This window comes from Aspergillus ambiguus, assembly GCF_047715705.1.
Source record: "Aspergillus ambiguus strain CBS 117.58 unplaced genomic scaffold BDV59scaffold_1, whole genome shotgun sequence".
In the NCBI taxonomy this organism is placed as follows: domain Eukaryota; kingdom Fungi; phylum Ascomycota; class Eurotiomycetes; order Eurotiales; family Aspergillaceae; genus Aspergillus; species Aspergillus ambiguus.
Window position 1 is genome coordinate 52,555 of NW_027395514.1, and position 22,709 is coordinate 75,263.

General features: G+C 51.7%; 12 protein-coding genes and 2 non-coding genes across 14 annotated transcripts; 6 read left to right on the forward strand and 8 right to left on the reverse strand.

Moving 5' to 3' along the window:
- Nucleotides 1-263: 263 nt before the first annotated feature.
- On the forward strand, nt 264-2,983 carry rglB (polysaccharide lyase family 4 protein). The gene is made up of 4 exons (XM_073697382.1): nt 264-1,276; nt 1,327-1,418; nt 1,474-1,488; nt 1,537-2,983. Exons 1-4 carry the CDS (start codon nt 619-621, stop codon nt 2,752-2,754), a joined length of 1,983 nt encoding a protein of 660 aa, XP_073552844.1. The 5' UTR covers nt 264-618; the 3' UTR covers nt 2,755-2,983.
- A 188-nt stretch (nt 2,984-3,171) lies between these two features.
- BDV59DRAFT_166185 (acyl-CoA dehydrogenase family protein) lies at nt 3,172-5,012 on the forward strand. Its single transcript, XM_073687654.1, has 4 exons — nt 3,172-3,840; nt 3,894-4,119; nt 4,188-4,556; nt 4,612-5,012. Exons 1-4 carry the CDS (start codon nt 3,234-3,236, stop codon nt 4,946-4,948), a joined length of 1,539 nt encoding a protein of 512 aa, XP_073552845.1. The 5' UTR covers nt 3,172-3,233; the 3' UTR covers nt 4,949-5,012.
- A 23-nt stretch (nt 5,013-5,035) lies between these two features.
- Nucleotides 5,036-6,539, reverse strand: BDV59DRAFT_153 (uncharacterized protein). The gene is made up of 5 exons (XM_073687378.1): nt 6,372-6,539; nt 6,030-6,266; nt 5,865-5,977; nt 5,432-5,815; nt 5,036-5,375 (listed from the first exon to the last, which is right to left on the reverse strand). The coding sequence occupies exons 1-5, from the start codon at nt 6,446-6,448 to the stop codon at nt 5,194-5,196; spliced, it is 993 nt and encodes a 330-aa protein (XP_073552846.1). The 5' UTR covers nt 6,449-6,539; the 3' UTR covers nt 5,036-5,193.
- Nucleotides 6,540-6,568: 29 nt separating this feature from the next.
- BDV59DRAFT_166189 (FAM50/XAP5 family protein) lies at nt 6,569-7,914 on the reverse strand. The gene is made up of 3 exons (XM_073687655.1): nt 7,651-7,914; nt 7,033-7,594; nt 6,569-6,983 (listed from the first exon to the last, which is right to left on the reverse strand). Exons 1-3 carry the CDS (start codon nt 7,890-7,892, stop codon nt 6,669-6,671), a joined length of 1,119 nt encoding a protein of 372 aa, XP_073552847.1. The 5' UTR covers nt 7,893-7,914; the 3' UTR covers nt 6,569-6,668.
- A 1,779-nt stretch (nt 7,915-9,693) lies between these two features.
- On the reverse strand, nt 9,694-9,778 carry BDV59DRAFT_t21. Its single transcript has one exon. It is a non-coding gene; the product is annotated as a tRNA-Gly (tRNA).
- Nucleotides 9,779-10,164: 386 nt separating this feature from the next.
- Nucleotides 10,165-10,250, reverse strand: BDV59DRAFT_t20. The gene has a single exon. It is a non-coding gene; the product is annotated as a tRNA-Gly (tRNA).
- A 184-nt stretch (nt 10,251-10,434) lies between these two features.
- Nucleotides 10,435-11,583, reverse strand: BDV59DRAFT_197037 (putative short-chain dehydrogenase; the record flags this gene model as incomplete). Its single annotated transcript, XM_073692827.1, has 8 exons — nt 10,435-10,449; nt 10,502-10,640; nt 10,697-10,770; nt 10,822-10,870; nt 10,922-11,080; nt 11,139-11,152; nt 11,244-11,327; nt 11,386-11,583. The coding sequence occupies 8 exons, from the start codon at nt 11,581-11,583 to the stop codon at nt 10,435-10,437; spliced, it is 732 nt and encodes a 243-aa protein (XP_073552848.1).
- Nucleotides 11,584-11,758: 175 nt separating this feature from the next.
- BDV59DRAFT_176 (uncharacterized protein) lies at nt 11,759-13,301 on the reverse strand. Its single transcript, XM_073689356.1, has 2 exons — nt 12,481-13,301; nt 11,759-12,423 (listed from the first exon to the last, which is right to left on the reverse strand). Exons 1-2 carry the CDS (start codon nt 12,894-12,896, stop codon nt 11,880-11,882), a joined length of 960 nt encoding a protein of 319 aa, XP_073552849.1. The 5' UTR covers nt 12,897-13,301; the 3' UTR covers nt 11,759-11,879.
- Nucleotide 13,302: 1 nt separating this feature from the next.
- BDV59DRAFT_188 (sugar O-acetyltransferase) lies at nt 13,303-14,322 on the forward strand. The gene is made up of 3 exons (XM_073691331.1): nt 13,303-13,617; nt 13,687-14,086; nt 14,136-14,322. Exons 1-3 carry the CDS (start codon nt 13,457-13,459, stop codon nt 14,244-14,246), a joined length of 672 nt encoding a protein of 223 aa, XP_073552850.1. The 5' UTR covers nt 13,303-13,456; the 3' UTR covers nt 14,247-14,322.
- BDV59DRAFT_197040 (uncharacterized protein) lies at nt 14,320-16,137 on the reverse strand (the record flags this gene model as incomplete). Its single annotated transcript, XM_073692828.1, has 6 exons — nt 14,320-14,367; nt 14,419-15,055; nt 15,107-15,240; nt 15,290-15,597; nt 15,658-16,059; nt 16,125-16,137. The coding sequence occupies 6 exons, from the start codon at nt 16,135-16,137 to the stop codon at nt 14,320-14,322; spliced, it is 1,542 nt and encodes a 513-aa protein (XP_073552851.1).
- Nucleotides 16,138-16,589: 452 nt separating this feature from the next.
- Nucleotides 16,590-17,710, forward strand: BDV59DRAFT_197041 (proteasome inhibitor PI31 family protein; the record flags this gene model as incomplete). The annotated part of the gene is made up of 2 exons (XM_073692829.1): nt 16,590-16,776; nt 16,830-17,710. The coding sequence occupies 2 exons, from the start codon at nt 16,590-16,592 to the stop codon at nt 17,708-17,710; spliced, it is 1,068 nt and encodes a 355-aa protein (XP_073552852.1).
- Nucleotides 17,711-18,384: 674 nt separating this feature from the next.
- BDV59DRAFT_166196 (serine/threonine-protein phosphatase) lies at nt 18,385-20,344 on the forward strand. The gene is made up of 6 exons (XM_073687656.1): nt 18,385-18,874; nt 18,944-18,985; nt 19,084-19,189; nt 19,251-19,784; nt 19,843-19,915; nt 20,004-20,344. Exons 1-6 carry the CDS (start codon nt 18,713-18,715, stop codon nt 20,074-20,076), a joined length of 990 nt encoding a protein of 329 aa, XP_073552853.1. The 5' UTR covers nt 18,385-18,712; the 3' UTR covers nt 20,077-20,344.
- On the reverse strand, nt 20,334-21,566 carry BDV59DRAFT_166198 (haloacid dehalogenase superfamily protein). The gene is made up of 3 exons (XM_073687657.1): nt 21,493-21,566; nt 21,270-21,429; nt 20,334-21,199 (listed from the first exon to the last, which is right to left on the reverse strand). The coding sequence occupies exons 1-3, from the start codon at nt 21,510-21,512 to the stop codon at nt 20,501-20,503; spliced, it is 879 nt and encodes a 292-aa protein (XP_073552854.1). The 5' UTR covers nt 21,513-21,566; the 3' UTR covers nt 20,334-20,500.
- Nucleotides 21,567-21,742: 176 nt separating this feature from the next.
- Nucleotides 21,743-22,690, forward strand: BDV59DRAFT_197044 (uncharacterized protein; the record flags this gene model as incomplete). The annotated part of the gene is made up of 3 exons (XM_073692830.1): nt 21,743-21,847; nt 21,904-22,521; nt 22,589-22,690. 3 exons carry the CDS (start codon nt 21,743-21,745, stop codon nt 22,688-22,690), a joined length of 825 nt encoding a protein of 274 aa, XP_073552855.1.
- Nucleotides 22,691-22,709: the final 19 nt, after the last annotated feature.

The window sequence follows — 22,709 nt, forward strand, 5'->3', positions numbered from 1 at the left end:
TCGGTTATGCTTGGGTTTAAAGGATAGCCTCACCGCCGATGGCTTCCTACTGACATCGCTAGTTAAGAGTTCGCCAGCGAAAGATCAGCTACCGGTCAGTGCGGCCTTATATGTGCGGCAATAGACAGCCTGAAGTTAAAACAAACTTCCTCGAGTTCTATGGGAGATCAATATTGGCTTTATGATAGCGTCTTGGTCTTTCTTTCGCTTTCCCCGCACAAAAAAAGTCTTGGAATTCAGGATGCCGGCTAGGTCCACGGTGCTTCCGGGCGAATACTGGCCGAGTTAATTTTCCGTCAATACGAGTCGCCCTCGCGTCCTCGGCTGGATCTTCCCCGCGATTCTCCCCGGTTTACTGGCCGTTCCTGAACCTCCGCAACGGACCGGTCCTTGGCAGACATCCAACGATTTGTTCTGCTGGCTGTGATAGGATGGAAAATTCCCTTGTCCGATGACCTGACGCGTTATGCGTGTTGCTGGAAAGCTTGGTCGTTTTGTTCGGGGTATTGGATGGCCGAAGGGGGTGATTTCTCCAGATTGAATCATAATCGGGGTATAAGGACCCATCTACTACCCCGTGCTGGGCGAAGATGTACGAACTCGCAGTAGAATCTCAAAATGCGATTCAGAGCCTCCTTGGGACTGGCCTCCTTGTGGGCCGCCATTGGTGCCACAGCATTCAATGTCTCTCAAAGTAACAGCTCAGTCACACTCGCCAATGATCGACTGAAGGCGGTCTTCTCGAAAGGAAAGGTAGTGGACCTCTTTCTCGACGGTCAGGATCTTCTGGGCCCAGCGTCTGGATCCACCGGTGTCGGCCCGTATCTCGACTGTTACTGCACCCCATCTGGGTTTTATACCGCTGGAAGCACTACCCCTCACATGGAAGTGGTGCAGGGAACCGATTCGACAGGCACAAAGTACGCGGGAGTAATATTGAACGACACCTATACTCCCACCGGGCAGCAGTTCCAGCAGTACTGGTTCCTTCGCGATGGAGAGACCGGTCTCCACATGTTCAGCCGCCTGGCTTACTATAACGAAACGACACCTTTCTTGCGCAACTTGCAGGAGTTCCGCACGCTCTTGCGACCCAACACAGATCTGTGGACGCACTTGTCTTCCAGCGAATTGCAAACGGCGCCTCTGCCCAGCGAAGAAGCTGTCGATGAAGAAGTTGTGGTGCAGGATGCCACCTGGCGCTTCAACAACACCCCCAACGACGCGTACTACACCCAGTTCTCTGAGTATTTCACCAAGTATACGTTCTCCAACGGTATCGTCTAACCTTCCGGTATTGTCTCCAAAAATGACTGACAACTGTAGCGTGGCGGGATAACAATGTACATGGGCTCTACGCCGACGGCTCTACGTCTAACGGCACCACTTATGGAGCATGGCTTGTAATGAACACAAAGGTCAGTCAAAATGCAGCCGCGATATACCGACCCAATCGCTGACAGAAATCATTAGGACACATACTATGGTGTACGTGCCTTTCTCAACGTACTGGTCAATATGTGCTAACCAACGCAGGGACCACTCCACTCCGATCTTACCGTAGATGGGATCGTATACAACTATATCGTATCAAACCACCATGGTGAAGGAACCCCAAACATCACGAACGGATTCGACCGCACCTTCGGCCCGCAGTTCTATCTCTTCAACGGCGGAAAGGGCTCCGCCAGTCTGGACGAACTGCGATCGGAGGCTGAGTCGCTCGCCGACCCGTCATGGAATGTCAAGTTTTATGACTCGATCGCCAAACATGTTATCGGATACGTACCCTCTACGAGACGTGGCAGCGTCCAGGGACAGATCAATCTTCCTCGTGGTGCCTCGCGTCCGATCGCTATTCTCACAGTAGACGGTCAATACTTTCAGGATAACTCTGTCGACCCTCACTCTTACCAATACTGGGTGGAGATTGATAAAGATGGACGATTCCGATTGGATCATGTCGTCGAAGGAAAATATAGACTCACGGTCTATGCGGATGGCATTTTTGGCGACTACGTGCAGGACGGAGTCGTCGTCCGTGGTAGCAAGACCACCAAGATCAATGCCAGCTGGCAAGCCGAGTCCGCTGGTGTCGAGGTTTGGAGACTTGGTACACCAGATAAATCCTCGGGGGAGTTCCTCCACGGTGTTGCTCGCGATCCCATCCATCCTTTACATCCTCCAGAGTACCTGATCTACTGGGGCGCCTACGACTGGCAGAAGGACTTCCCCAACGGCGTCAACTACACCATCGAAAGCAGCGATCCTGCCACTGACTTCAACACTGTGCACTGGTCGGTGTACGGCCCCACTCCGGACAACCCCGACGTTGAATATGACACCACGCACGATTGGACGATCAATTTCTCGCTGAGCAAGAAGCAGCTGCAGAAGCGAAAGACAGCGACGCTCACGATCCAGTTGGCGGGCGCGAAGACCGCGTCTGGCAACACGGATGAGTACAAGCCAGAGGAGCCGTATACCAACCTGGCGTTGGAGAGTTATATCAACCAGCAGAAGGAGCCATTGACCATGTTGATCGGGTTCAACCAGTCGAGCAGTTGCATCGTGCGATCGGCCGTCAGTTGCTACCAAGTTCGGTCACGCATGCAATTCCCAGCGGACTGGCTGCAAGCTGGGCAAAACACCTTGACTTTACATCTGCCACGCAATGCCACGGACGTTGAAGATGCTATTCTTCCGGGAACGGTGTACGTGCAGTACGACGCGTTGCGGCTGGAGCTGTCTTAGACGGTACATTGGTGAACAGGGCCGATGAAGATTACTGATCGAGGCGATTGGAACTCGGCTATGATTTTCAGGGGTACTCCTCAGTTGCCCAGCCTGTCTATTACCGAGGCTGTAGAGAAGAATCATGCGCGTCGTTCGGATACCATCCTCACGCTACTCCAACGGCACCCCCAGGGCAAAGATTGTGCCATAAGTATCGTAGCAAAGATGTCTTATCGATGTAGGAATGTCATTCATAATCACCACGATGGGGAAAATGAGAATGGAGAAAAGTTGATCACAAATGGCGATGTAGTCCATTACCGCTTTGGGTAATGCCTCGGCAGAAGGCAGAATCAATAATCGGCAGGCGGTGATTGGCCGTCGGGTGCGATTGTCACGAGCATATTTATAGATGCGATCGTCAACGTTCATCCCCCGCATATTCCTCCAGATTCCTCTTGATCCTTTCCTTCAGCTACAATATTCCTTCTGCAACCATGGCCAAAACATTCTCGCGCGCCGAAGTTGCGCAGCACACATCCGAGGACTCCCTCTGGTGCATCATCGACCACCGCGTCTACGACCTTACCGATTTCCTCGACGCTCATCCCGGCGGTAGTGTCGTGCTCGCCCAAGTCGCCGGTCAAGATGCCACGGAGGCGTTCTACAACCTGCATCGCCAGGAAGTCCTGGACAAGTACCGCGATGAGCTCTGCGTAGGTACTGTCGCTGGTGAGACTCCCGAAGTCGTCATCCCCGAGCCGGGGAGTCTCAGCCCAGTCCCCTACGCGGAGCCTCTCTGGCTCCGTCCGCAGTTCAAGAGCCCCTACTACAAAGATAGCCATCGCCGGCTGCAGCGCGCGGTGCGCGAGTTCACCGACCTTTACATCAAGCCTGAGGCGCAGCAGAAGGAGAAGGACGGCACCTACATCAGCCAGGAGCTGATCAACCGCATGGCGGAGACGAATCTCCTTGCCATGCGCCTCGGCCCTGGAAAGCATCTTCACGGTCGCAAGTTGATGGGCGGTGCAGTCGATGGAAAGGAGTTCGACTATTTCCATGATCTGATCGTCTCGCAGGAGCTGGTGCGCGCGAATGCGCGAGGTTGGTGTTTTGTTGCAGCCTGCTTTAGATTCCTCGTAAACTGACTTTGACAGGCTTTTCTGATGGAAACATGGCTGGTATGGCGATCAGCTTGACCGCAGTCCAGCAATGGCTGCCTAATGCCCCCCTCCGCGAACAGGTCACGAAGGAAGTCCTTTCGGGCCAGAAGAAGATGTGTCTTGCCATCACCGAGGCCTTCGCCGGTAGCGATGTTGCTGGTCTCCGCACAACGGCTGAGAAGACACCTGATGGCAAGTACTACATTGTGAACGGTACCAAGTATGTTTTCCCCTGTCTCGGAGATGACTTCCCCTCCCCCTGGTTCTGCGGCTGACAATTCGCTGCAGAAAGTGGATTACCAACGGCATGTTTGCCGATTACTTTGTCACCGGCTGCCGCACGGAGAAGGGATTCTCTGTTCTCCTGATTCCCCGCGGCGAAGGTGTCGAAACCAAGCAGATTAAGACGTCGTACTCGACAGCCGCAGCGACAGCCTTCGTTCAGTTCGAGAATGTCAAGGTGCCGGTGGAGAACCTCCTCGGTGAAGAGCACAAGGGTTTCATCGTAATTATGAGCAACTTCAACCACGAACGCTTCATGATGGCTTGTGGTGTCATTCGCATGTCCATGACGATCGTCGAGGAGTGCCTGAAGTGGTGCAATCAACGCATTGTCTTTGGAAAAAAGTTGATCGAACAGCCCGTGATGCGACAAAAGTATGATCTCTTCCTCCTTTCTGTTTATTACCACTTATGCTGATTACCCGACCAGACTCGCTCGCATGATCTCCCTCTGTGAGGCCAACCAAGCTTGGCTGGAATCCATTGCCTACCAGATGTGCAATATGACCTACGCCCAGCAGTCTGCCAACCTTGGCGGTCCCATCGGTCTTCTCAAGTCCACTGCCACCCGTGCGGCGCAGGAGATCGCCGACCAAGCAACCAATATCTTCGGTGGCCGTGGTATTACCCAGACGGGCATGGGTAAGGTGATCGAGATGTTCCATCGCACCTACAAGTTCGATGCCATTCTGGGTGGGACCGAGGAGATTCTGGCCGATCTGGGAGTGCGACAAGCCATGAAGAAGTTCCCCAAGGCCATGTTGTAGATAGAGCATCATTATTGTTTTATGTAGAATCTATAATAGCCCATGTATTTTGCCTTCTACCGTCCCTTATTCGCACATTTGAAGATTCTGGAGTTGGTGTATGATGCTTTTGATATTTTCTTCATAATGTCCATAAAATTATAGGCGAGATGGGTAGAGTGCAGTGGCTGCGGGTTGCCCTATGGGGGCCGATATAATGCAAGGAGTACCAGAACCAAACTTGCAATACACCCGTCACCACTTCATTACGTGATCGTCTGGTTAAAAAATGTCCGTCTCTTGGGGTTTCGCTCCATTTGTTGGCATTGGTCTCCCTGAAATCGTTGAAACATCACACTGTCCTCTGGTAGATGAGAAGTCACTGTTGACGGCCGAGAGGGTCCGGTAAGACGCGTTCGATGCTGTGGGGTTGCCTTGGGAATGTTTCCTACACAGAAATCAGAAATCTACTATTTTCAAGGCATGCATCAGCTAGATACGTACGGTTTCTCGCGGTCCCCGGACGGTTTGGAGGGGGCATTGCGGCCATATCAGTCCTTCTCGCCTCTTTAGAGCTCCCAGTGCCGCTCCTTTGGTATCGATGGATCCGCTCAACACCGTCTAAGGGGAATCCATCCTGCTGCCGTGAAGATGGTGAAACTCCAGGCGGTCTGGTTGACGAGCTTGACTGAAGATTCTGAGGGACAAGGGATTTCAACGCTTTGGAAATGGAATCCGATGCGGCACTCTGTATCTGAGGCCTCATTGAGCGAGATTTAAGCAAGTTATAGAGATTCGTTATCTGCGTAAATTTCTTGCTTTTTTCTCGATACATGTCCACAAGCTCTTGGTTTTTCTTTTGGAGATTGTCCTGTTCTTTCTGCATATCTACTTTCAGTTAGATAGCTCATATTATGTTCTGGGTGCAGCCACGCACCTGACAGCTTTGTTTGTAAGGTTGAGATTTCGGCGTTGGCGTTGTGGATGACTCTGTCCATTTGAGTGGCGTATTTCTCAGTCAGGGTCCTTCCTAGAAACTCCTGGTAAAGGCTGAGGCACATTAGCACACATGTCCTTGAGTCTGTGAGGTGAGTAGACAAACATCTCCTGGTTGGTCTGGTAGCTCCAGAAAAGCAAGGCTCGGCCCGCGCATTCCAAGATGGTGTTTGGGTTTAACCCGCTCAGAACACTCGTCTTATAATCCTCTGTAGGGTTCAGAATCGTCATCGCAGCATCGTCCGGGTTGGAAAGGACTGTATTACATGCCGGGCATTGGCGCGGATCGGAGGACGGAGGGGAGAGACGGAGGTTTTCTGCGCATTGAAGACAAAAGATATGCCTGGGGGAGTCAGCCTACAGGCTCTGATAAGGTATTTAACAGACCCAGCATGATCGAATGATGAGCGTGAGCAAGTCTGTTGTCGACAACAAGGAAGTGGCTTACGAGCAAGTCGTCACGACAGCTCTCTCTTTCAATTGAGCCCGACACTTGAGAAAATTGCACCGCAGGTAGAAATCCATGTAGGTACAATAGGAAGTCAATGCCGCAAGCTGAGAGACATGGGTGTTGGAGTGTGAAGTTGTAGAGGGAGTTGTTAGTAGACAGATAGAGATACGTACGTCAACTCGCGCCTACTAAAACCACCTAGGCGCACCTGACCGCAACTAAGGCACTGCCATTATGCATGGTTATACACCACAGCTTGTCTATATCACTGATTTATACACCTTGGTTCATCAATTAGAAGAAAAATGCATTCCCCGATGCGTCCCGTCTATTCGAGCGCATCTTTTCCTCAAACTCCGGTCCAGGCTCATACTCGCGCCACAGGCTAGCAGGGAAGATATGTTTATTCCTCTCGTACCACCGCCTGTCAACCACTTTAGTCGTCGTAGGATCTTTGCCACCACCTTCGAGTTGTTCGTTACTTGCCGGATGAGAGAGAGGATCCTCCGTCGATGTCTGTGGTGGTTGGTTGGAGTAATCGAAAAGAAGACCTCCGGCTCGCGAGAGGTTGGGTACGCGGTTGGCGATAAAGTAGTAGAACTCATAGTGCTGCTCATGGTCAGCATCCGAAATAGTCCCAGGAATCCTATGCACTTACGTGGGGGACGATGATGTCTCCTTTCACGAGCATCAGATCATCGACGCTGACTCGTGCCCATTCGCGGCGATTATCTTTCTTCCCCTTGGTCGCTCCGCTGTTGCCTCCAACGCCTAACTCGGCACCTACTTTGCGACAGCGATCCAAGAATAGCCAAACGGGATCCCCCTTCTTTACTTTGACCGTCCCAGCAGGAATATTCGTTCCATCGTAAAAGATGAATGGGATCAAGATCTCAGTGTTCTTCACGGCATCCTGCATTGCCAAAAATTCCTTCCGCAGTGCATCCCGCGCCTCTGCTTCCGCCTTCATTGCGGCTTTTGTCATCGCTTTGGGAGGTGGCGGAGCGTTCGGGTTTGGCGTAATTCTCCGCGAAGGGGGAAACGAGCCGTCGTCGACGGGCGTCTTCGAAGCGGATCGCGGAATACTTGACTCGCGCGGCGTGGCCGAGGCATCTTCCCCAGTATTCTCATCCTCCTCTTCATCCCCAAATGAAAGTTTGCTCTTCGCTAGTGGTTTCTTCTTCTTCTTTTTCGGGGGTCCGTCGCTCCGCGGCGAATTACTGGTGCTTTGCGATCAGCCTGGGAAACAAATAGTCGGAAGGAAGCCTTCGCTCACCTGTCAGTCACATCGCCCGCTGATGGAGTTGCGCTTCTTGAATTACCAGATGTGAATCTGCCCAGCGATTTGTCATGGGCCTCGCGCTCCTTCTGCTCTAGTACCTCTGCGCGGCGTTTGCGAAAGTCGGACAGATGAACGAGACCGACGGTTTGCGATTTGAGGAGTTCTTCCGCAGACGCTGTCTGGCTCGTGAAGGACCGAGGCGTGGAGCTTTGGCTGGGTTGTTCCGATGGCGGCATGATGGAGGCTGGTCAAATGACTGCGGAGGAACGCAAATTGGAGCAGAGTGAAGCATTTCCCACGACACTGACGTATGGTCACGTGATATGGTGAGTTCCCCACGAGATACTCAGTGTTATTCAAATTTTGCAGCGAACCAGCTTCTAGGGATATACACCGATTTGGCATTGCACGGCTGAAATTATCTCTATACTTCGGATACAGTACAACGGGCTGTCTGTTTGTGTGGAGAGACAGAATCATCGTCTCGCGGTTCGTCGTCAAGATCGCCGGCTGGTGATAGAAGAAGCGGATGGGGTTCCTGGGTCATCAAGGTCTCTTGTGAAGGAATCGTGTCGCATCGCGTAGCCTCTTGTAGCATCAGCATTGCCTTCTTGGGGCAATTGAGCCTCTCTTGCCTGGCGTCTTCCACCAGCCTTTGTCACGTACTCTAACAGATGGTCTGTATCAAGTAACTTGAAAGTCCTCTTGTTGGGCTCAATATCGTATTCCTCATCATGGTAACGAAAAGGCGAATCGGGAATCCTCGTAGCTGCTCCGACGCGAAAGATAGGTTACTCTATTTTGAGATTATTTGACGGGTTTATTGAAGGCAAGATTTCCAGCAACCTGATGTGTATCCCGTCGGACAGGGTGTCGCAGAGTACTGAAGACAAGAGCTGTGCGGCAGTTTTCTTTATGTTGAGTTTTTCACGCGAAGCCTTCTCTAAGATGTCTTCCATTTCGCACAGAGGTGGTTTGGTCGGCTGTGTCCGGCGTGCATTGAGCTGCTGATCGAGGAAAGTAGAGTCGATTGCTGTAAAGTCACTGGCGATTCCATGGTATCTGGCATAGACCAGTAAGGAGGGTTCCGGAGTAGAGCCCATTTTAGTTTTGATATGATCGTTTCCGTGGAAAAGTGCTGGGCGGAATTGGCATGCGACTGTGATGGGTTGGGTTGTCTACACTTGTTGTAGCTGAGTGTGGGGAACTACCACCACACAGTACTACACCAAAGATCAGGTCAATATGTACGTTTTGTACTATATCCAATGTGGTTTCCTAGTTTTACCTATCAAAATTGTGCAGTAATTCATTCATCCTATGCGCAGCCCGGGGCACAAGTCTATCTTCACCAGTCCTTCATCATTGACTGTGAGCAATAGGCAGTCAGAGACAGTCTACATCATCACAACACCTGCATTTAACATCACCGCTTATTCCGGCGATTGGCATGTATAAATAATTTAAGGTCACTAGTACGATCTCCAGGACTGGAATAACCTCACGTTCTCAGAACTGAAGATCGAGTCTGATAATCGGTCGGCGAACCTGGGGCCCTGTGGCCACTATCATGCCCAGGCCTACCTACAATAAAATATCATTTGGCTGGGACGGATCGGCAAAGTTCTGCTTCAGTTATTCATGTTTTTCAATGTGTTAATGGGGGGCAATTCATCATCATGGTAATAATGTCTAAGCATTATATATTGAAGAGTGGGGATCCAACATAGTACATACATAATGGGAAGCAAAAGCGGGGTAGAAAAATGTTAGTGCTTTCCTATCTACAAAGAATATCTGGTGGAGAAAAGATCAGTAAACGGCATGCGCGCCCTTAAGAGGTGACGGTGGAACAACATACCATGAACAATCGATACATCGGAGATCCGTACATCCTTCCGCTCGTGTACTTCTCTGCCCAGCTAGCGCAGCAGTCAGACCTCTAATCGGGCAAAAAAGTTATGGTGTATATAGTATAGAACATATAGTGCTTTTTCTCACTCTAATGAAAAAAAGAATATCCGGGCAAAAGTAAAATGCATTGACGGGGAATCGAACCCCGCTCTGCCGCTAACACGCATGGCATGGAAGGCGGCAATCATAACCACTAGACCATCAATGCTATTCAACAGTTTTAGGGGAATATTAGGGTATATGTTGCGACTTGCCTTGCCAAATGTATAAATCGCTTTCAGTGGCATTTGGCTCCCTAGGTATAAACGAAATTTTTTTGAATGCTACTTTACTTCTTATACAGCAACATAAGAAATTGTAGAGTACGTGCCAGCTGCAGTAATAATATATATTACCTATCAAAAATAGATATTGAAGGACCGATAGATAGAAATTTAAGTCAATTGAGAAGGGGGAGACAGCGATCAGAATCATACGCACAGAACATTCCTAGCGGGATACACCTCCGCACCTCCTCCTTCATCAATTACTACGGGCGTTGACCACCTTGATGGCAAAGGCAATGCATCCGCTACTTTGGAGAATCAACAAAAATGCATTGACGGGGAATCGAACCCCGCTCTGCCGCTAGATTCTCCCGAAATGGAAGGCGGCAATCATAACCACTAGACCATCAATGCCTTTTGATTAGTAAACAGATTTCTCTGTCTATATACATACGGATATGTTGGAACGTGAATTTGGAAATAGATCTGAGTAACTGATCGTTGGTAGCGTGAGATTACTAGGTTCAGTGGTAGATAAAATGGCTTCATAACGACTATCATGTCTCATCGGTGGGGCAAACATCGTCTGATTACCTAGTCACCACGGATATTCCTATATTCGCATCAGTCAATATGCAACCATGGATGCAGCTCTCTTGGCATACTTTGTTTTCCCAAGTCCAGAATGTTCCGTTATCCTCAATAGTCTTGCTGAGGATAACCTCAATCATCCCATGGATGGATTCTTTGGGGGTGATTTGGCCGCCTTCACGTTCCCAGGCCACCTCGATCGCTCCCATGTCACTAGTCCCAGGATTAGCCAATGTAAATTGACACAGAGTAGCCGATGAAAGACTTACGTAGAAACCTCTCCAGGATGCAGAGCCAGGATAACAGACTTGCTCCCCTTGCGTTTCAGCTCCTCGGCCATATGCTGTGCGTCTCTTGTTAGTTGGCGTTATCTATTCGCCAGGGGTCCTCATACCCGCAAAGCCTGGTTGAGGGCTGCCTTCGACGCAGCATATGCGGCAAATCTTAAACGTCAGTGTTAGCGATTGTATATTCATGTGGTGAATTTTTCATACCCGTCTTCGAAGGAGAGGAAGCGTTGCGTGGAGCCGGAATCACTGGAGATGAAGGCAACAGTGCCAATAGTTGTATCGGTCAGCTGAAGAAGTCTCTGGGCCACAATAATGGGCCCCACGGTATTGGTGTGAAGGTGTTGGGCGAAGTGATCGAAGCTCCTGGTGGTTGTCAGAAACCCATCTCCATTTAGTACTTCTGCTTCATTGAGATGCCTACATTTCGAGGGTTCTCTATGGTCCGTTAGTAGAATACACTGGGGGGCTGTCAAGCCGGTATAAAAGGTGCTATAATGGGGTGCAATCCAAACAAAGGCTCTCTCACATTCGGGTACTTTAGAATTCCGGCGTTGATGACGACATAGTCTATCTTACGCTCCTCGGTTTTGACAAGCTGTTCGATGAAGCTCTATTCAGCGATATCAGCAGAGTGAATAGTTTGCATCCTTACTATTCGTATATCATACCTTGATACTTTCATTACTGGACACGTCGCATGTTAAGACAGTTGCCCGATTGGGGGCATCTTGAATGAGGGTATCCAGAGCAGTGCTGGGGCTACGCACGGTGGCAATGACTCGGTGGCCACGTTCAAGGATCTGGCGAGCGAACTCAAGGCCAATACCGCGCGATGCACCGACGAGCAGCCAGGTTTGCGTCTCCATCATGGGTGATCTTTCGTGGAAGTTTCAGTGGGGAGCCATTGAGAGTGGAGAGGATAGAGGGGAACCAACCATAATGTACTACCGGACTACTCCCGCACTAGGCATGGAGGAGTAGCGAATCCCCACCAGGACGGCTCCGAGTTAATAGCTATTGACAGACACCCAAAGTAAGCCCATTGACATAGTTGAATAAGAGCTATGATAGAGGCACAGAAACTAAGGTTGTAATGAAAGGCATAAATCGCTCGATTGTTCGCTAAAGATGACAGACTTAAAGGATCCGGTACACATTGCGACTAATTCCGCACCAACGAAGCCATTTTCTTCAGTAGCTTTGACGACGCCGAATTACTCCTCTGCCGCTTGGGCCTCATATGCTTGACCTCACGGATCTGCCACAGTACGGCCAGCAAGCTGGCGACGATAGTCGCCTCCTGGACATAATTCCCTCCCTCACGAAGTAAGAGAATGCCCTCGCTGTAGTCGGTCGGCAACCACACGACGATACCCACATGGTCGTAGATCGCTAGAACCTGGTGGTCGGCTGGGTCGTGGGAGTAATTGGGCTCTTCAGAAGCGGGCCCTAGGTCGACTAACGTGTAGCGAAAGAGGTTGTTTGGTGCGGGGTGGACCTGCCACTGCACATGCCTTTCTGGTTCGTTTGCCAGCCCGGGAAGCCGGAAGGTGAAGTACGGATGAGGTATGAGGTAATCCCCTCTGATGCTCGGGCTGAGAGGATATGAGGTCGTCATGGCCATGGACCGATCGCTGCAATCATCAAAGGGATTCGTAGATGCAGTCAGCAGTGTACACCTGCCATCCGGAGGCGAAGGAATGACACTGCTGTAGGTCTCAGTAACTGGGAGAGCGCAAGGATGAAAATCTCTAGTGACTTACACTTTGACTGACGAATCATGACTGTAGGACAAAGTCCTTCGCTGCACGTTTAACTGGTAGTTGTTTTGGAAATCCGGAATGGTGTTCATATCAACCAGATAATCCACTGCGGCGTCCATACCGTCCCCGCGGGGTTTCGCGATCTGGCTCAATTGCATGGAGTAGAGGTTGCTGCCAAACTCACTCCCCTTGACGGTGTTTTCATATTGGTCTGCGACATCGTACAGCGGTAGGTGTGCTGTTCCCGAATGATGGCGAGGTATATATAGAGCTCTTAAGAGCTCCCCGGGAGGTTTGTAGGTACGAACTCTCCGCGCCGGATCGACCTGAGATGGCTTGGGAAGAGTGGACTCCCACAGGGCGGGAGCACAAGGATGCACCTTGGGCACAGTTGTTATTTGTTGCGAGACAAACATCGAAGGGGTAGTTGAAAGATTGACTGCGGGGTGAGAGAGGGAGGGAGATTGGAGTCATTATTTAAGAGGGGTATGGTGCATGGGACTCCAGTGATAAGGTCGGCCCTTTTCTCCGTCCCAACTAACCGAGGTCACAAGCACAACAGATATTAGGGATCCATTGCGCCAAAAATGAAAATTAAACAAATCGGAAATAGTTTACCCCATATTCTCGTGGAGTGGTTCATTATCTGGTTTGTTCCTGGCGGAGGATGGACCATGGACTCTGGGTCCAACGCGCGGAATTCCATCCAGTCGAGTTTGAATCGGTTAAATTCCGCAGGTCCCGGATCCATCTAGCCCAATGCGGCTAGACCGTTCCTACTGGAAACCATTCCCGGTTGGGTAATTAGCCCAATTCGGCAACGGCATCCCTCGATGACGAAGTACAGACACAGAAAGTTGGCCATATAAGAAAGCATGGATGGGTCTCCTCACTGCGTCCCTAGGTAATACTTCATATTATTCCAACTACCGTGCTCACGTCCTCCATCCGCTACCGCCTGTGATCTTCCAACGCTATGACTTCATCCAGAGAATGGCAGAAGATGATCAGTGGAGAGCTGTACTGGGCGTGGGATGAAGATCTCCAGGCCAATCGAGACAGGTGTAGGGAGGCCTGTCGGCGATTCAATGAGGCGGGTCAAGTATCCCGACGACGCAAAGTGGAGTTATGGAGAGAGTGAGTGGAACTCATCATTTGCCACGGTGACGAAGCCAGCATTCTAACGAAATCACCCTTTTTGTATAGCATCGTGTGCGACACTCGTCCTCTACCGCCTGTTCACCCGAACCCCAAGGAGGATGCAAAGCTCTTCGACGCCACCGACCCCGTCGTGGACCCACCGATCTCCGTTGATCATGGCATCAACTTCAAAGTCGGAAAGGGTACCTTTTTGAATTTCAATCTTTTGGTCCTGGATACCTGTTTGATCACTATCGGGGAAAGGGTTCTCTTTGGTCCTAATATTTGCATTTACGGGGCCACGCACCCGCTTGACCCCGCCGTCCGACGAGGCTTAGAGGGACCAGAAGCAGGGAAAGAGGTTCATATCGAAGATGATGTGTGGGTCGGGGGCAGCGCCATTATCCTGGCAGGAGTCAGAATCGGGAGAGGAAGTACAGTCGGATCTGGCTCTGTTGTCACAAAGGTATGATGGATATGAATGATGTTATAATACGTGGATCTGATAAGCATAGGATGTTCCCCCATTTCACTTCGTTGCTGGAAACCCTGCTCGGGTGATTCGTCGGATTGAAACCAACATGGATCCTGAACAACGGCAACCAAAGGGACCAAGCATCACATGAGAATCATTCTCGCATTATTTTTCTAGTCATACGTATCTAGAAGCCACACTTCAGTAAACCGGTTATTTGATTATCATATTATGAGGTAGTCATGTTGTCGTGCGAGCTCCGGGCAATGAGTCTGACAAGAATAAGCTGCGTGGATCCGAAAGCCAGGGACTATTATACTCACAAATCTCGTCCAAGAAATATTCTCGTCATCGTCTGGAGCCTGCGCCGCACGAGCATTCCATACTTTCTGCAGCAAGTCTGTAGGAATAGGATTTCGGACTTCAGATCTCCTCATGACCTCGTTTATCCGCGTGAGAACGTAATATTGAGAATGCGGGGCAAGGGTGTCGGCGCCTCCAATGAACAGAGGGAAAATAAGGAGTTCCAGCAAAGGAGATTCTTTAGGAATCTGAGCAGTGGTATCCAATATCTTTGCCACGCAGTCCTGGATCTCGGTAGTTTTTGCTGGCCGGAGAGGATCTAGTAATCGAAGTATTTGCAAGATACATGCGTACTGAAAAGCCTCCGCTACGGACTCCCATCGAGGGTCGGAACTTGGGTACGCCCTCTCTTTCCGATTCCAGGAATATAACTTATGTTTAGCGAGGATCAGAGAAATCTGGTATTCGTCCCAGGATAACCAGCCGAGGCTATGCTCCTTGGACTTTTCCAAGACGCTTCCTATTATAAGAAAGACTTCTCGAGGGCATCCGTTCACCATTTCGAAAGACTGATCGCTCACACCGGCCACCATTTCACGAATGTCCTGCGAGAAGCACAAGCGTTCTGAGCCTGCAGCGGCACGAATGATGTCAAGCCTAGACAATGTAAGCCATGTTCACACGCTTATCTAACTTATTATCGCTAACCAGGCCAGATTACCAAGGAAAAACACCGCCCTGCGGCGATGTCCGTTTAACCCTTCAGTAACCAGCAACCGCTTACAGACGGACATAGCCCCCGTGATATGGATTCCGTGCGTCGAGATTCCAGTTTCAAATATCTACAAGAAGTTAGCTTGCATGATATGAGATAAAGCAAACGATCCTTACATCATGGAGCAGCAGAATCTGGATGATGGCAAGTACCGCATCTTGTTCGTCTTCGGGCAGAGTAACATTCTGGCTCCTGCGGATCTCTTCGCTGAGTGCACGGATCGCGTTCATACGGTATTCTACTGCTGTCTCTTCATGCAGAGGTTTATCTCCGGTCAATTGTCCAAGATGCGAGGCGGATAGCCCAAGGACAGCGTATAAAAGGCCGATCTGCTTCTTTGCCAGTGGAATTATGTATGACCGGTATGGGTTCTCGGGACCTTCGCCAATCTCAGAGATCTGATGAGGGCAGATGAATGTATCGTCTGTGGTGCCTTATGTTAGTAAGTCGCCTTATAGGTCTAATCGCCAGGATAACTCCATACAGTGAGACAAAAGAGATTGCGTCTCCGCCAAGCTCAGCAATCTGGCGATTTCATCCGGCACCTCATCTCCGGGAGTGGCCGATTCACTACGGCTCTGCGAGATCTGTTTTGGTTCCTGGACCCAATTTCTGTTCTCACTGTTGCCTTCTTTATCGGTCTCCGGTGTTACTGATTCGCTTGCGATCTGTATTCCAGTGTGACTCGCTCGGTCAAGGGTGAAGCTTCTTCCACGGACAGGAGCGCGCGCGCCCTTCCATCTCCCTCGACTGGCAATGCCACAGAATCTGAACTGCTCGGGATATCCGCCGCACTCCAGACCCTTAGTGATACATCGGTTACACTTCGGGCGACCGCGATCACACTTGCGACATTTTTCCCGACATGTTAAGCAGGCAGGGCCTCCTGAAAGTGGTAGTTAGACGTGACGTGTTGGGAGATTCCAGATAGGAAAATGGGAGAAGCCCTACCGGCCCTTGGCATTTCACCAGGCTACCACAAAGCCTCCAAATAGGTAACCTCCAAGTAGGTAATACGGTACGGTGATCTAGAAGCCACGGTTGATTGTTCGGATCCAGCCAAAGGCAATTGGGTCTGAGTTATGACGCACTGCGCTAGAATGCAGTCTAGACGCATGCGATGGGGTCTGCGCACAGCTGTCGTATTACCTTGCGTGCTTGGGCATCAAGATCAGGTCGAGTCGTGGCGAAGCTGGTTAATTTGCCCAATGAGGCAGATTGCGGGGCAGGATCGTTTGCTGGCGGTGCCTTGCGCTTGCGTTAATTCCTGAGGCTGCAGTATCTGAGTCAGCCGATAAGCGAACCGATAAGCCAAAAGACCTTAAAGCTTTCATCATCGCCCCCACATCCATCCCAGACAGCTCCATACTCCATATTCCTGATTCTATTCATCCACCACTCTCCCACTTTGCGATGATGGTTGGTAACATCGACGCTCTCAGTACCTCCAATGTGACATCGCTTGCTGCTCGGGCTCTGCGGGGTGATGATGGTACTGAAACCAACCTGCAGAGTCCGTACGAAGCCGTCGCCTTGATCGGCCATGCGTGTATGGTCGCGATGGGCTTCCGACTCGTCGGGCTCGGAGAAGAACATACTATTCGTTAGTGACCCCAAATGTCACTAATTTTGCGTACTAACGATAGATGTCTTCAGCAAGCTCCGAAAGCGTCACTCTGCCTTCTGAATGGAACTCCAATGGCACGTATTCCTTCCGCTATGCGCACTCGCAATCCTCCATGCAATACTTGCTAAAAATAAGCCGCCTGGGCAACAATGCCGTCGTGTTTGCTCTGGCTTTGGGTGACGACCGAACTACATCATTCGACCTCCCGGTCAAGGACTTCGTCTCTAACTCCGCCCTCCCGTTACCTGCCAGCGTGGATTTGGCCAACTCTCTTAACGACACATTCATATCGACCGCACGATTGAATGACTTGATTGCGCTGTTCAAGATCAATGTGATCCAGAAGCTAGCGCCCGGGCTATACAAGGAAGGATATGAGGACCCTGGTCGATCGACTCGCGAAGAACAACAGCAGCAGACACAACAGCCCCGGCGCGACCCATTGCGAGACGATCCCCTCCCACGCCCTGCACGACCTTATCCCTTCGACGACCCATTGGCCGCAGGCCCCCGGCGACCAATACCCGCAGGAGACTTCCCCCCGCCGGGATTCGAGGATGAGTTTGAAATCCAACGACCTCCCCGAGGCTTCCCCGGGATGGGTGGAGGGCATCCACTGAACATCGGAGATCGAGATCTCTACCCTCCAGGCCTCGGTCCAAATGACCCTATTCGAGGGGGCATTGGTCCTGGTCTCGGCGGGGCGGGCGGGGGTGGAATGCATCCAACGTTCGATGATCCGCTGTTCGGTGGCCGTGGAGGCAGACAGGGCTATGATCCGCAGGCCCCTCCCGGGTCTCGATATGACCCTGTCGGTCCTGGAAGCGGGCCTCCTTTTGGACAAGGACCAAGCTTTGGAGGACGCGGTGCGGGCGGCGGATTTGGGGGGTTTGGGGGTGACATAATTTGAGCTCGGATGTTAGGGGATCTGATGTGACTTGTGGATATTGACGACGTTATGCTAGGATGAATATGTCTGTTTTCAATGCTCATGTAATCGTCCATAATACCCATCAATGTCTTGAGTCTACGTATAGGTTGTGAGACGGGTATTTGCTATTAACTTCTGCATACCATCAAACATGTGTAATGGTTTATTCATAGGTGAGATGAGGTAGATGTTGAGTACGGTCTAAGGCTTAGTTCAGGCATCAGGAAATCATATCATCTGACGGCCGTGGAGACGATAGCTCCAATATGTCACGGATGGGTTTAAATATTATGCCGGATATGAATTAGAAAGGAGTAGAATAGGGTAGTCATGGAAGCTAACTATCTCGTTGGCTATATTGATCTGGTGGCAAAAATGAGGCCCAGGAAGATATATATCTGCCTACATCATCCCAGTCCAGGTACCTTATTAAAGTAACATACTAGAACGACCAGACGATACACAAGGTATTCTAGTATCTTCCTTATTAAACCTCCGTCCGACAATCGACATAATTATCTACTCCGTAGCCCAAGCTAGAACAGATTGATACCCCGGTGGCTTGTTTTGCAGTGGCGCACGGTCCACCCGCTGACAAGCTAACAAACCTGCACCGCCAGCAAATCTCCCCTTCCGCCCACCACCACCACCACCATCACTCCAACTCCTCCCTCTCTCCCCCAGCATCCACCACCCTGTCTCCTCCCCTCCACCACACCACCCCCCATCTTGTCTATTTCTCTCATCGTATCTTCTCCTTCGACTCCCAGGACTCGGGTGTTTACTTCCTCCTAGATTAGACATCATTGGCTCCCCCTCGCCAATTTCGCTTTCAGCTCCGTTTGTGCGGGTTCCCTCTGTTCCCCCGAAAAAAGACCTCCCCTCACGAGACCATCCACCTCCGGCTGTCTCACGACGCCCTGACGCTTGGCTACGCTGCTCCTAACCCCTACCGCTGTTCTCCGTCTGTGTGATCTCGCAATGGATAACAACATGGAAATCGATACGGCGCGGTCGCCGGAGCCCCACCACCTCTCGCCCACTACCGACCCGGGGTCTATACCGACACTCGATGGATGGATTGAAAATTTGATGAACTGCAAGCAACTCGCAGAGGATGATGTGCGGCGGCTATGTGACCGGGTGTGTGGGCCTTGACCGTCGTCTCCGTCGTCGCGAAGCCGATACTAATCATTCCCGGGATCTCTGCAGGCGAGAGAGGTGTTGCAAGATGAATCGAACGTTCAGCCAGTCGTATGTGTTCTGTCCTCTTGTCCCCCTTGTCCCGGATACCGACGAGAATATGATACTCCGCTGGACGCTCGAATACTGACGACTCTTGTCGCCCCTAGAAATGCCCAGTAACCGTCTGCGGTGATATCCACGGTCAGTTCCATGATCTAATGGAACTTTTCCGGATTGGTGGTCCGAACCCTGACACTAACTACCTGTTCATGGGTTGGTGTCCCTCTGAACTCCTCTTCTTTCCTATATCATCTCTTGCTAATTTGGCCTCCAGGTGACTATGTCGACCGTGGATACTACTCCGTTGAGACCGTCACCCTCCTTGTTTGCCTTAAGATCCGTTACCCTCAGCGTATCACCATCCTTCGTGGAAACCACGAGTCCCGTCAGATCACCCAAGTCTATGGGTTCTACGACGAGTGCCTGCGCAAGTATGGCAACGCCAATGTCTGGAAATACTTCACCGATCTCTTTGACTACCTCCCCCTCACCGCCCTCATCGAGAACCAGATCTTCTGCCTTCACGGCGGTCTGAGTCCCTCGATCGACACTCTCGACAACATTCGCTCCCTCGATCGGATCCAGGAAGTTCCGCACGAAGGTCCCATGTGCGATCTGTTGTGGAGTGACCCTGACGACCGATGTGGTTGGGGTATCTCCCCCCGTGGTGCTGGATACACATTCGGGCAGGATATCTCGGAAGCATTTAATCACAACAACGGCTTGACTCTGGTGGCACGAGCACATCAGCTTGTAATGGAGGGATATAATTGGTCGCAGGACCGCAACGTGGTTACCATCTTCTCCGGTACGCACTCTTTTCACTGGCTTTCTGGTCGATGGCCCCCGCTAATTGTCATCCACAGCCCCGAACTACTGCTACCGGTGCGGTAACCAAGCTGCCATTATGGAAATTGACGAGCATCTAAAGTATACATTGTATGTCATCGCCAGCCGCCCCCCCCCCCCCCCCCCCCCCCCTCCCCCCCCGGGAGACGTTAACCCTCCCTGTACTGACTCCTCACAGCTTACAATTCGACCCTTGCCCCCGCGCGGGAGAACCGATGGTCTCGAGACGCACACCCGATTATTTCTTGTGATCTGATCGTGATAGATTCTTTACTTTCTTCTCACCTCTGGCAAGTTGAGGTTTTCGGGCCCTTCGAGAGGGCTCCCGCATACAGCCAGGCCGTCCGTCTAAGTAATTGTATGTCCGTATTTCTGGCTGCGTTGATACCATTCATGAAAATAAAAGACTTCCGCAAGACTACCTGTTTGCCTATGTGTACGTGGATCTTGGTTCAGGAGCCGTCCAGCCGTGGAGGCTGGGGGATTGGCGGCCTATTAATCGATGTTATTGATTTTCACGACAGAGTGTAGACCTGCTGTGCCAGCTTAGCCGTAGAATTGGGGCTTTACCATGGCAATTCCGATCGATATGGGTATCTATTCGTTTATACAAGGGAAATACACATCATGCCAGGCAACATGTAGCAGATTGACAGTCTTTCAAACCCGACCCAGCTAGACAACGCGGATGCCGTACTTCTCATAGGGGAAATCCTCCAGCGTAGGGATCAAATCTGCCCAGCCGTCATTGAGTGCGCCAGGCGTGCCGGCTCCCTTCATTCGCTCCGCAATGATTTCATCCGCCTCTCGCTCGGGGGACGACTTCTCAGCCTCCTTGTGCTGCCCAGTCAGTCCAGCCAGCACTTCCGCCTCGCGACCCTTATACGCCTCCAACAGACCAGGATGCGGGCACCAGACGACCCTCATCCCGGCTCTTCGGCCGGCCTCCACGCCCGGCACGGCGTCCTCAAACACAAGACACTCCTCCGGCTTGATGTCCGGCTCCCCGCGCTGCCGGAGGTTTGTGTTGATCGTCTCCAGCGCAAGGAGATAGATATCCGGCAGGGGCTTGCCGCGTCCCTTGCCGATGCGGGGGTCGTCACCGAGCACCCGCTGCGAGGCCGGGAACAGCGAAAACAGATCCTGGAGATGGTCGGTCTTCAGCGCGTAATTCTTGTGGTGTGAGGAGGTCGCCAGCGCGATGTGAACGGCGTGGTCGGTGCTGTGCGTCGCGACGAGATCGGCCAGTAGCTTGCGCACTCCCGGGAGCGGTTGCGAGTCCGGGAAGTATTTGCTCTGCAGGGCGGCCTGCTTCGCGGCGTATTCTTCCGGGCTGATGGGGAGGTGAGCCCAGTCGTGGAAGATCTTGCTTGCCTGAGGACAGGAGAGGGTGTTTTAGTGGGTGGGATCTCTAGCGAGGCGGAGTGGGGGGTGCGGTATGTACCTCTGGCTGCGGACGGCCCTGGAGCTGTGCCTTGATCGACCACGGCAACTTAGGCTTCCCGAATTCTTCGAGAATGGCATTGGTGATCGCCGTGTATTTGTCCTCGGAGTCGATGAGCAGTCCGTCCATGTCGAAGAGGCAAGCCCGCACGCGGGGCAGTCTGATAGGAGGGGTTAGTGTCTTTTTGCGCAATGGAGCGGAGGGCAGCCATCGGGCGACTCACTCTTGCGCTGATGGAGACATATTTGCGTGCCGTATGGAATGGGGAGATATGGAGGGAAGATGCCAGGAGATGGTGGAAAAATGCGCAAAGTACTAGCAGCGGAGGAGGATCGGCTACTCCGCATCGGTCGTTTGTGCCTGAGGCTCCAGGGCGGGTTCCGGTCGGCGGGTCGGGCCCGATCCAGCGTTCCGACTTGCACCTCCGCCTGTCGCATTCTTGTCACGGAGGGATAGCTCGACAATCATCGAATATGGCAGACGACACCCCGACCAACCATGCGCGGGATGGTGTCCCAAGTGACACAGAAGAAGAGGACGTCTACCATGACGCCCGGTTCCCTCCCGACGAAGAAACTGTCAGTGATCATAAACGCAGCTCCCAGTGCCTGGTAGCTTCGCTAACAGTCCACAGCGTCTCGTCGAAGAATCTCACTCCATAAAGTCAGAAGCAAACAAGCTCTACACCGCCGCGTGCTATGACCAAGCTATTTCGTGCTACGACCGCGCCCTCGCCTCGTGCCCCAACTACCTCGACTATGAAGTCGCCGTCCTACGAAGCAACATGGCTGCATGTTATCTAAAACTGGAAGACTGGAAGGCATCCGTGGACGCGGCAACGGCCTCGCTTGATCGGTTAGATAAGATGATCCCCTTGTCTGCGTCATCGGAGCCGAACGAGTCCCAGTCGAAGCAGTCAGATACCGGCCCTACCGATGCCGTGGTGGAACTTACAGGCGATGACGAAGAAGCCGAACAGGAGTTGAAGCGTCTGAAGGCGGAGGACGAAAGAAAGGCAGATGTCATGCGGATCCGGGCCAAAGCTCTCATGCGTCGCGCACGAGCAAAGTCGCTACTCGGCGGGTGGGGAAATCTGCAAGGCGCAGAGGAGGATTACAAGGTTCTTGCTGCCATGGAGAATCTGCCTCCTGACGAGAGACGAATCGTGCAAAAGGCTCTGCGTGAGCTTCCAGCCCGCATCAACCAGGCGCGGGAGAAAGAAATGGCGGAGATGATGGGCAAATTGAAAGATGTGAGTTGCCCGCTGTCACGAACCCGACCCATGTTCTCTCTCCTAGTCGATCTAACAAGCTCTGTAGCTGGGGAACGGCATCTTGAAACCCTTTGGGCTGTCTACCGACAACTTCAAGTTCACCCAAGACCCAAAAACTGGTGGATATAGCATGAATTTCCAGTCCTAACTAGCCAGAGTTGTTTCAG

Coding starts and splice junctions, on each gene's coding strand:
- BDV59DRAFT_166198 (XM_073687657.1), bottom strand. CDS start 21,512: ATGTCTCCATCAGCGCAAGA. Junction 21,430..21,492: donor ATGTCTCCATCAGCGCAAGA/GTGAGTCGCCCG, acceptor CCCTCCTATCAG/ACTGCCCCGCGTGCGGGCTT. Junction 21,200..21,269: donor AGGGCCGTCCGCAGCCAGAG/GTACATACCGCA, acceptor TCCTGTCCTCAG/GCAAGCAAGATCTTCCACGA.
- BDV59DRAFT_166185 (XM_073687654.1), top strand. CDS start 3,234: ATGGCCAAAACATTCTCGCGCGCCGAAGTTGCGCAGCACACATCCGAG. Junction 3,841..3,893: donor GGTGCGCGCGAATGCGCGAG/GTTGGTGTTTTG, acceptor TGACTTTGACAG/GCTTTTCTGATGGAAACATG. Junction 4,557..4,611: donor CAGCCCGTGATGCGACAAAA/GTATGATCTCTT, acceptor TTACCCGACCAG/ACTCGCTCGCATGATCTCCC.
- BDV59DRAFT_188 (XM_073691331.1), top strand. CDS start 13,457: ATGACTTCATCCAGAGAATGGCAGAAGATGATCAGTGGAGAGCTGTAC. Junction 13,618..13,686: donor AAAGTGGAGTTATGGAGAGA/GTGAGTGGAACT, acceptor CTTTTTGTATAG/CATCGTGTGCGACACTCGTC. Junction 14,087..14,135: donor CTGGCTCTGTTGTCACAAAG/GTATGATGGATA, acceptor TGATAAGCATAG/GATGTTCCCCCATTTCACTT.
- BDV59DRAFT_153 (XM_073687378.1), bottom strand. CDS start 6,448: ATGGATTTCTACCTGCGGTGCAATTTTCTCAAGTGTCGGGCTCAATTG. Junction 6,267..6,371: donor GCTGTCGTGACGACTTGCTC/GTAAGCCACTTC, acceptor TGACTCCCCCAG/GCATATCTTTTGTCTTCAAT. Junction 5,376..5,431: donor TCCGGGGACCGCGAGAAACC/GTACGTATCTAG, acceptor ATTTCTGTGTAG/GAAACATTCCCAAGGCAACC.
- BDV59DRAFT_166189 (XM_073687655.1), bottom strand. CDS start 7,892: ATGCCGCCATCGGAACAACCCAGCCAAAGCTCCACGCCTCGGTCCTTC. Junction 7,595..7,650: donor GCGGGCGATGTGACTGACAG/GTGAGCGAAGGC, acceptor GCAAAGCACCAG/TAATTCGCCGCGGAGCGACG. Junction 6,984..7,032: donor GAGACATCATCGTCCCCCAC/GTAAGTGCATAG, acceptor GACCATGAGCAG/CACTATGAGTTCTACTACTT.
- BDV59DRAFT_176 (XM_073689356.1), bottom strand. CDS start 12,896: ATGTTTGTCTCGCAACAAATAACAACTGTGCCCAAGGTGCATCCTTGT. Junction 12,424..12,480: donor CATGATTCGTCAGTCAAAGT/GTAAGTCACTAG, acceptor GACCTACAGCAG/TGTCATTCCTTCGCCTCCGG.
- rglB (XM_073697382.1), top strand. CDS start 619: ATGCGATTCAGAGCCTCCTTGGGACTGGCCTCCTTGTGGGCCGCCATT. Junction 1,277..1,326: donor CAAGTATACGTTCTCCAACG/GTATCGTCTAAC, acceptor TGACAACTGTAG/CGTGGCGGGATAACAATGTA.
- BDV59DRAFT_166196 (XM_073687656.1), top strand. CDS start 18,713: ATGGATAACAACATGGAAATCGATACGGCGCGGTCGCCGGAGCCCCAC. Junction 18,986..19,083: donor AATCGAACGTTCAGCCAGTC/GTATGTGTTCTG, acceptor TGTCGCCCCTAG/AAATGCCCAGTAACCGTCTG. Junction 19,785..19,842: donor CGTGGTTACCATCTTCTCCG/GTACGCACTCTT, acceptor TGTCATCCACAG/CCCCGAACTACTGCTACCGG.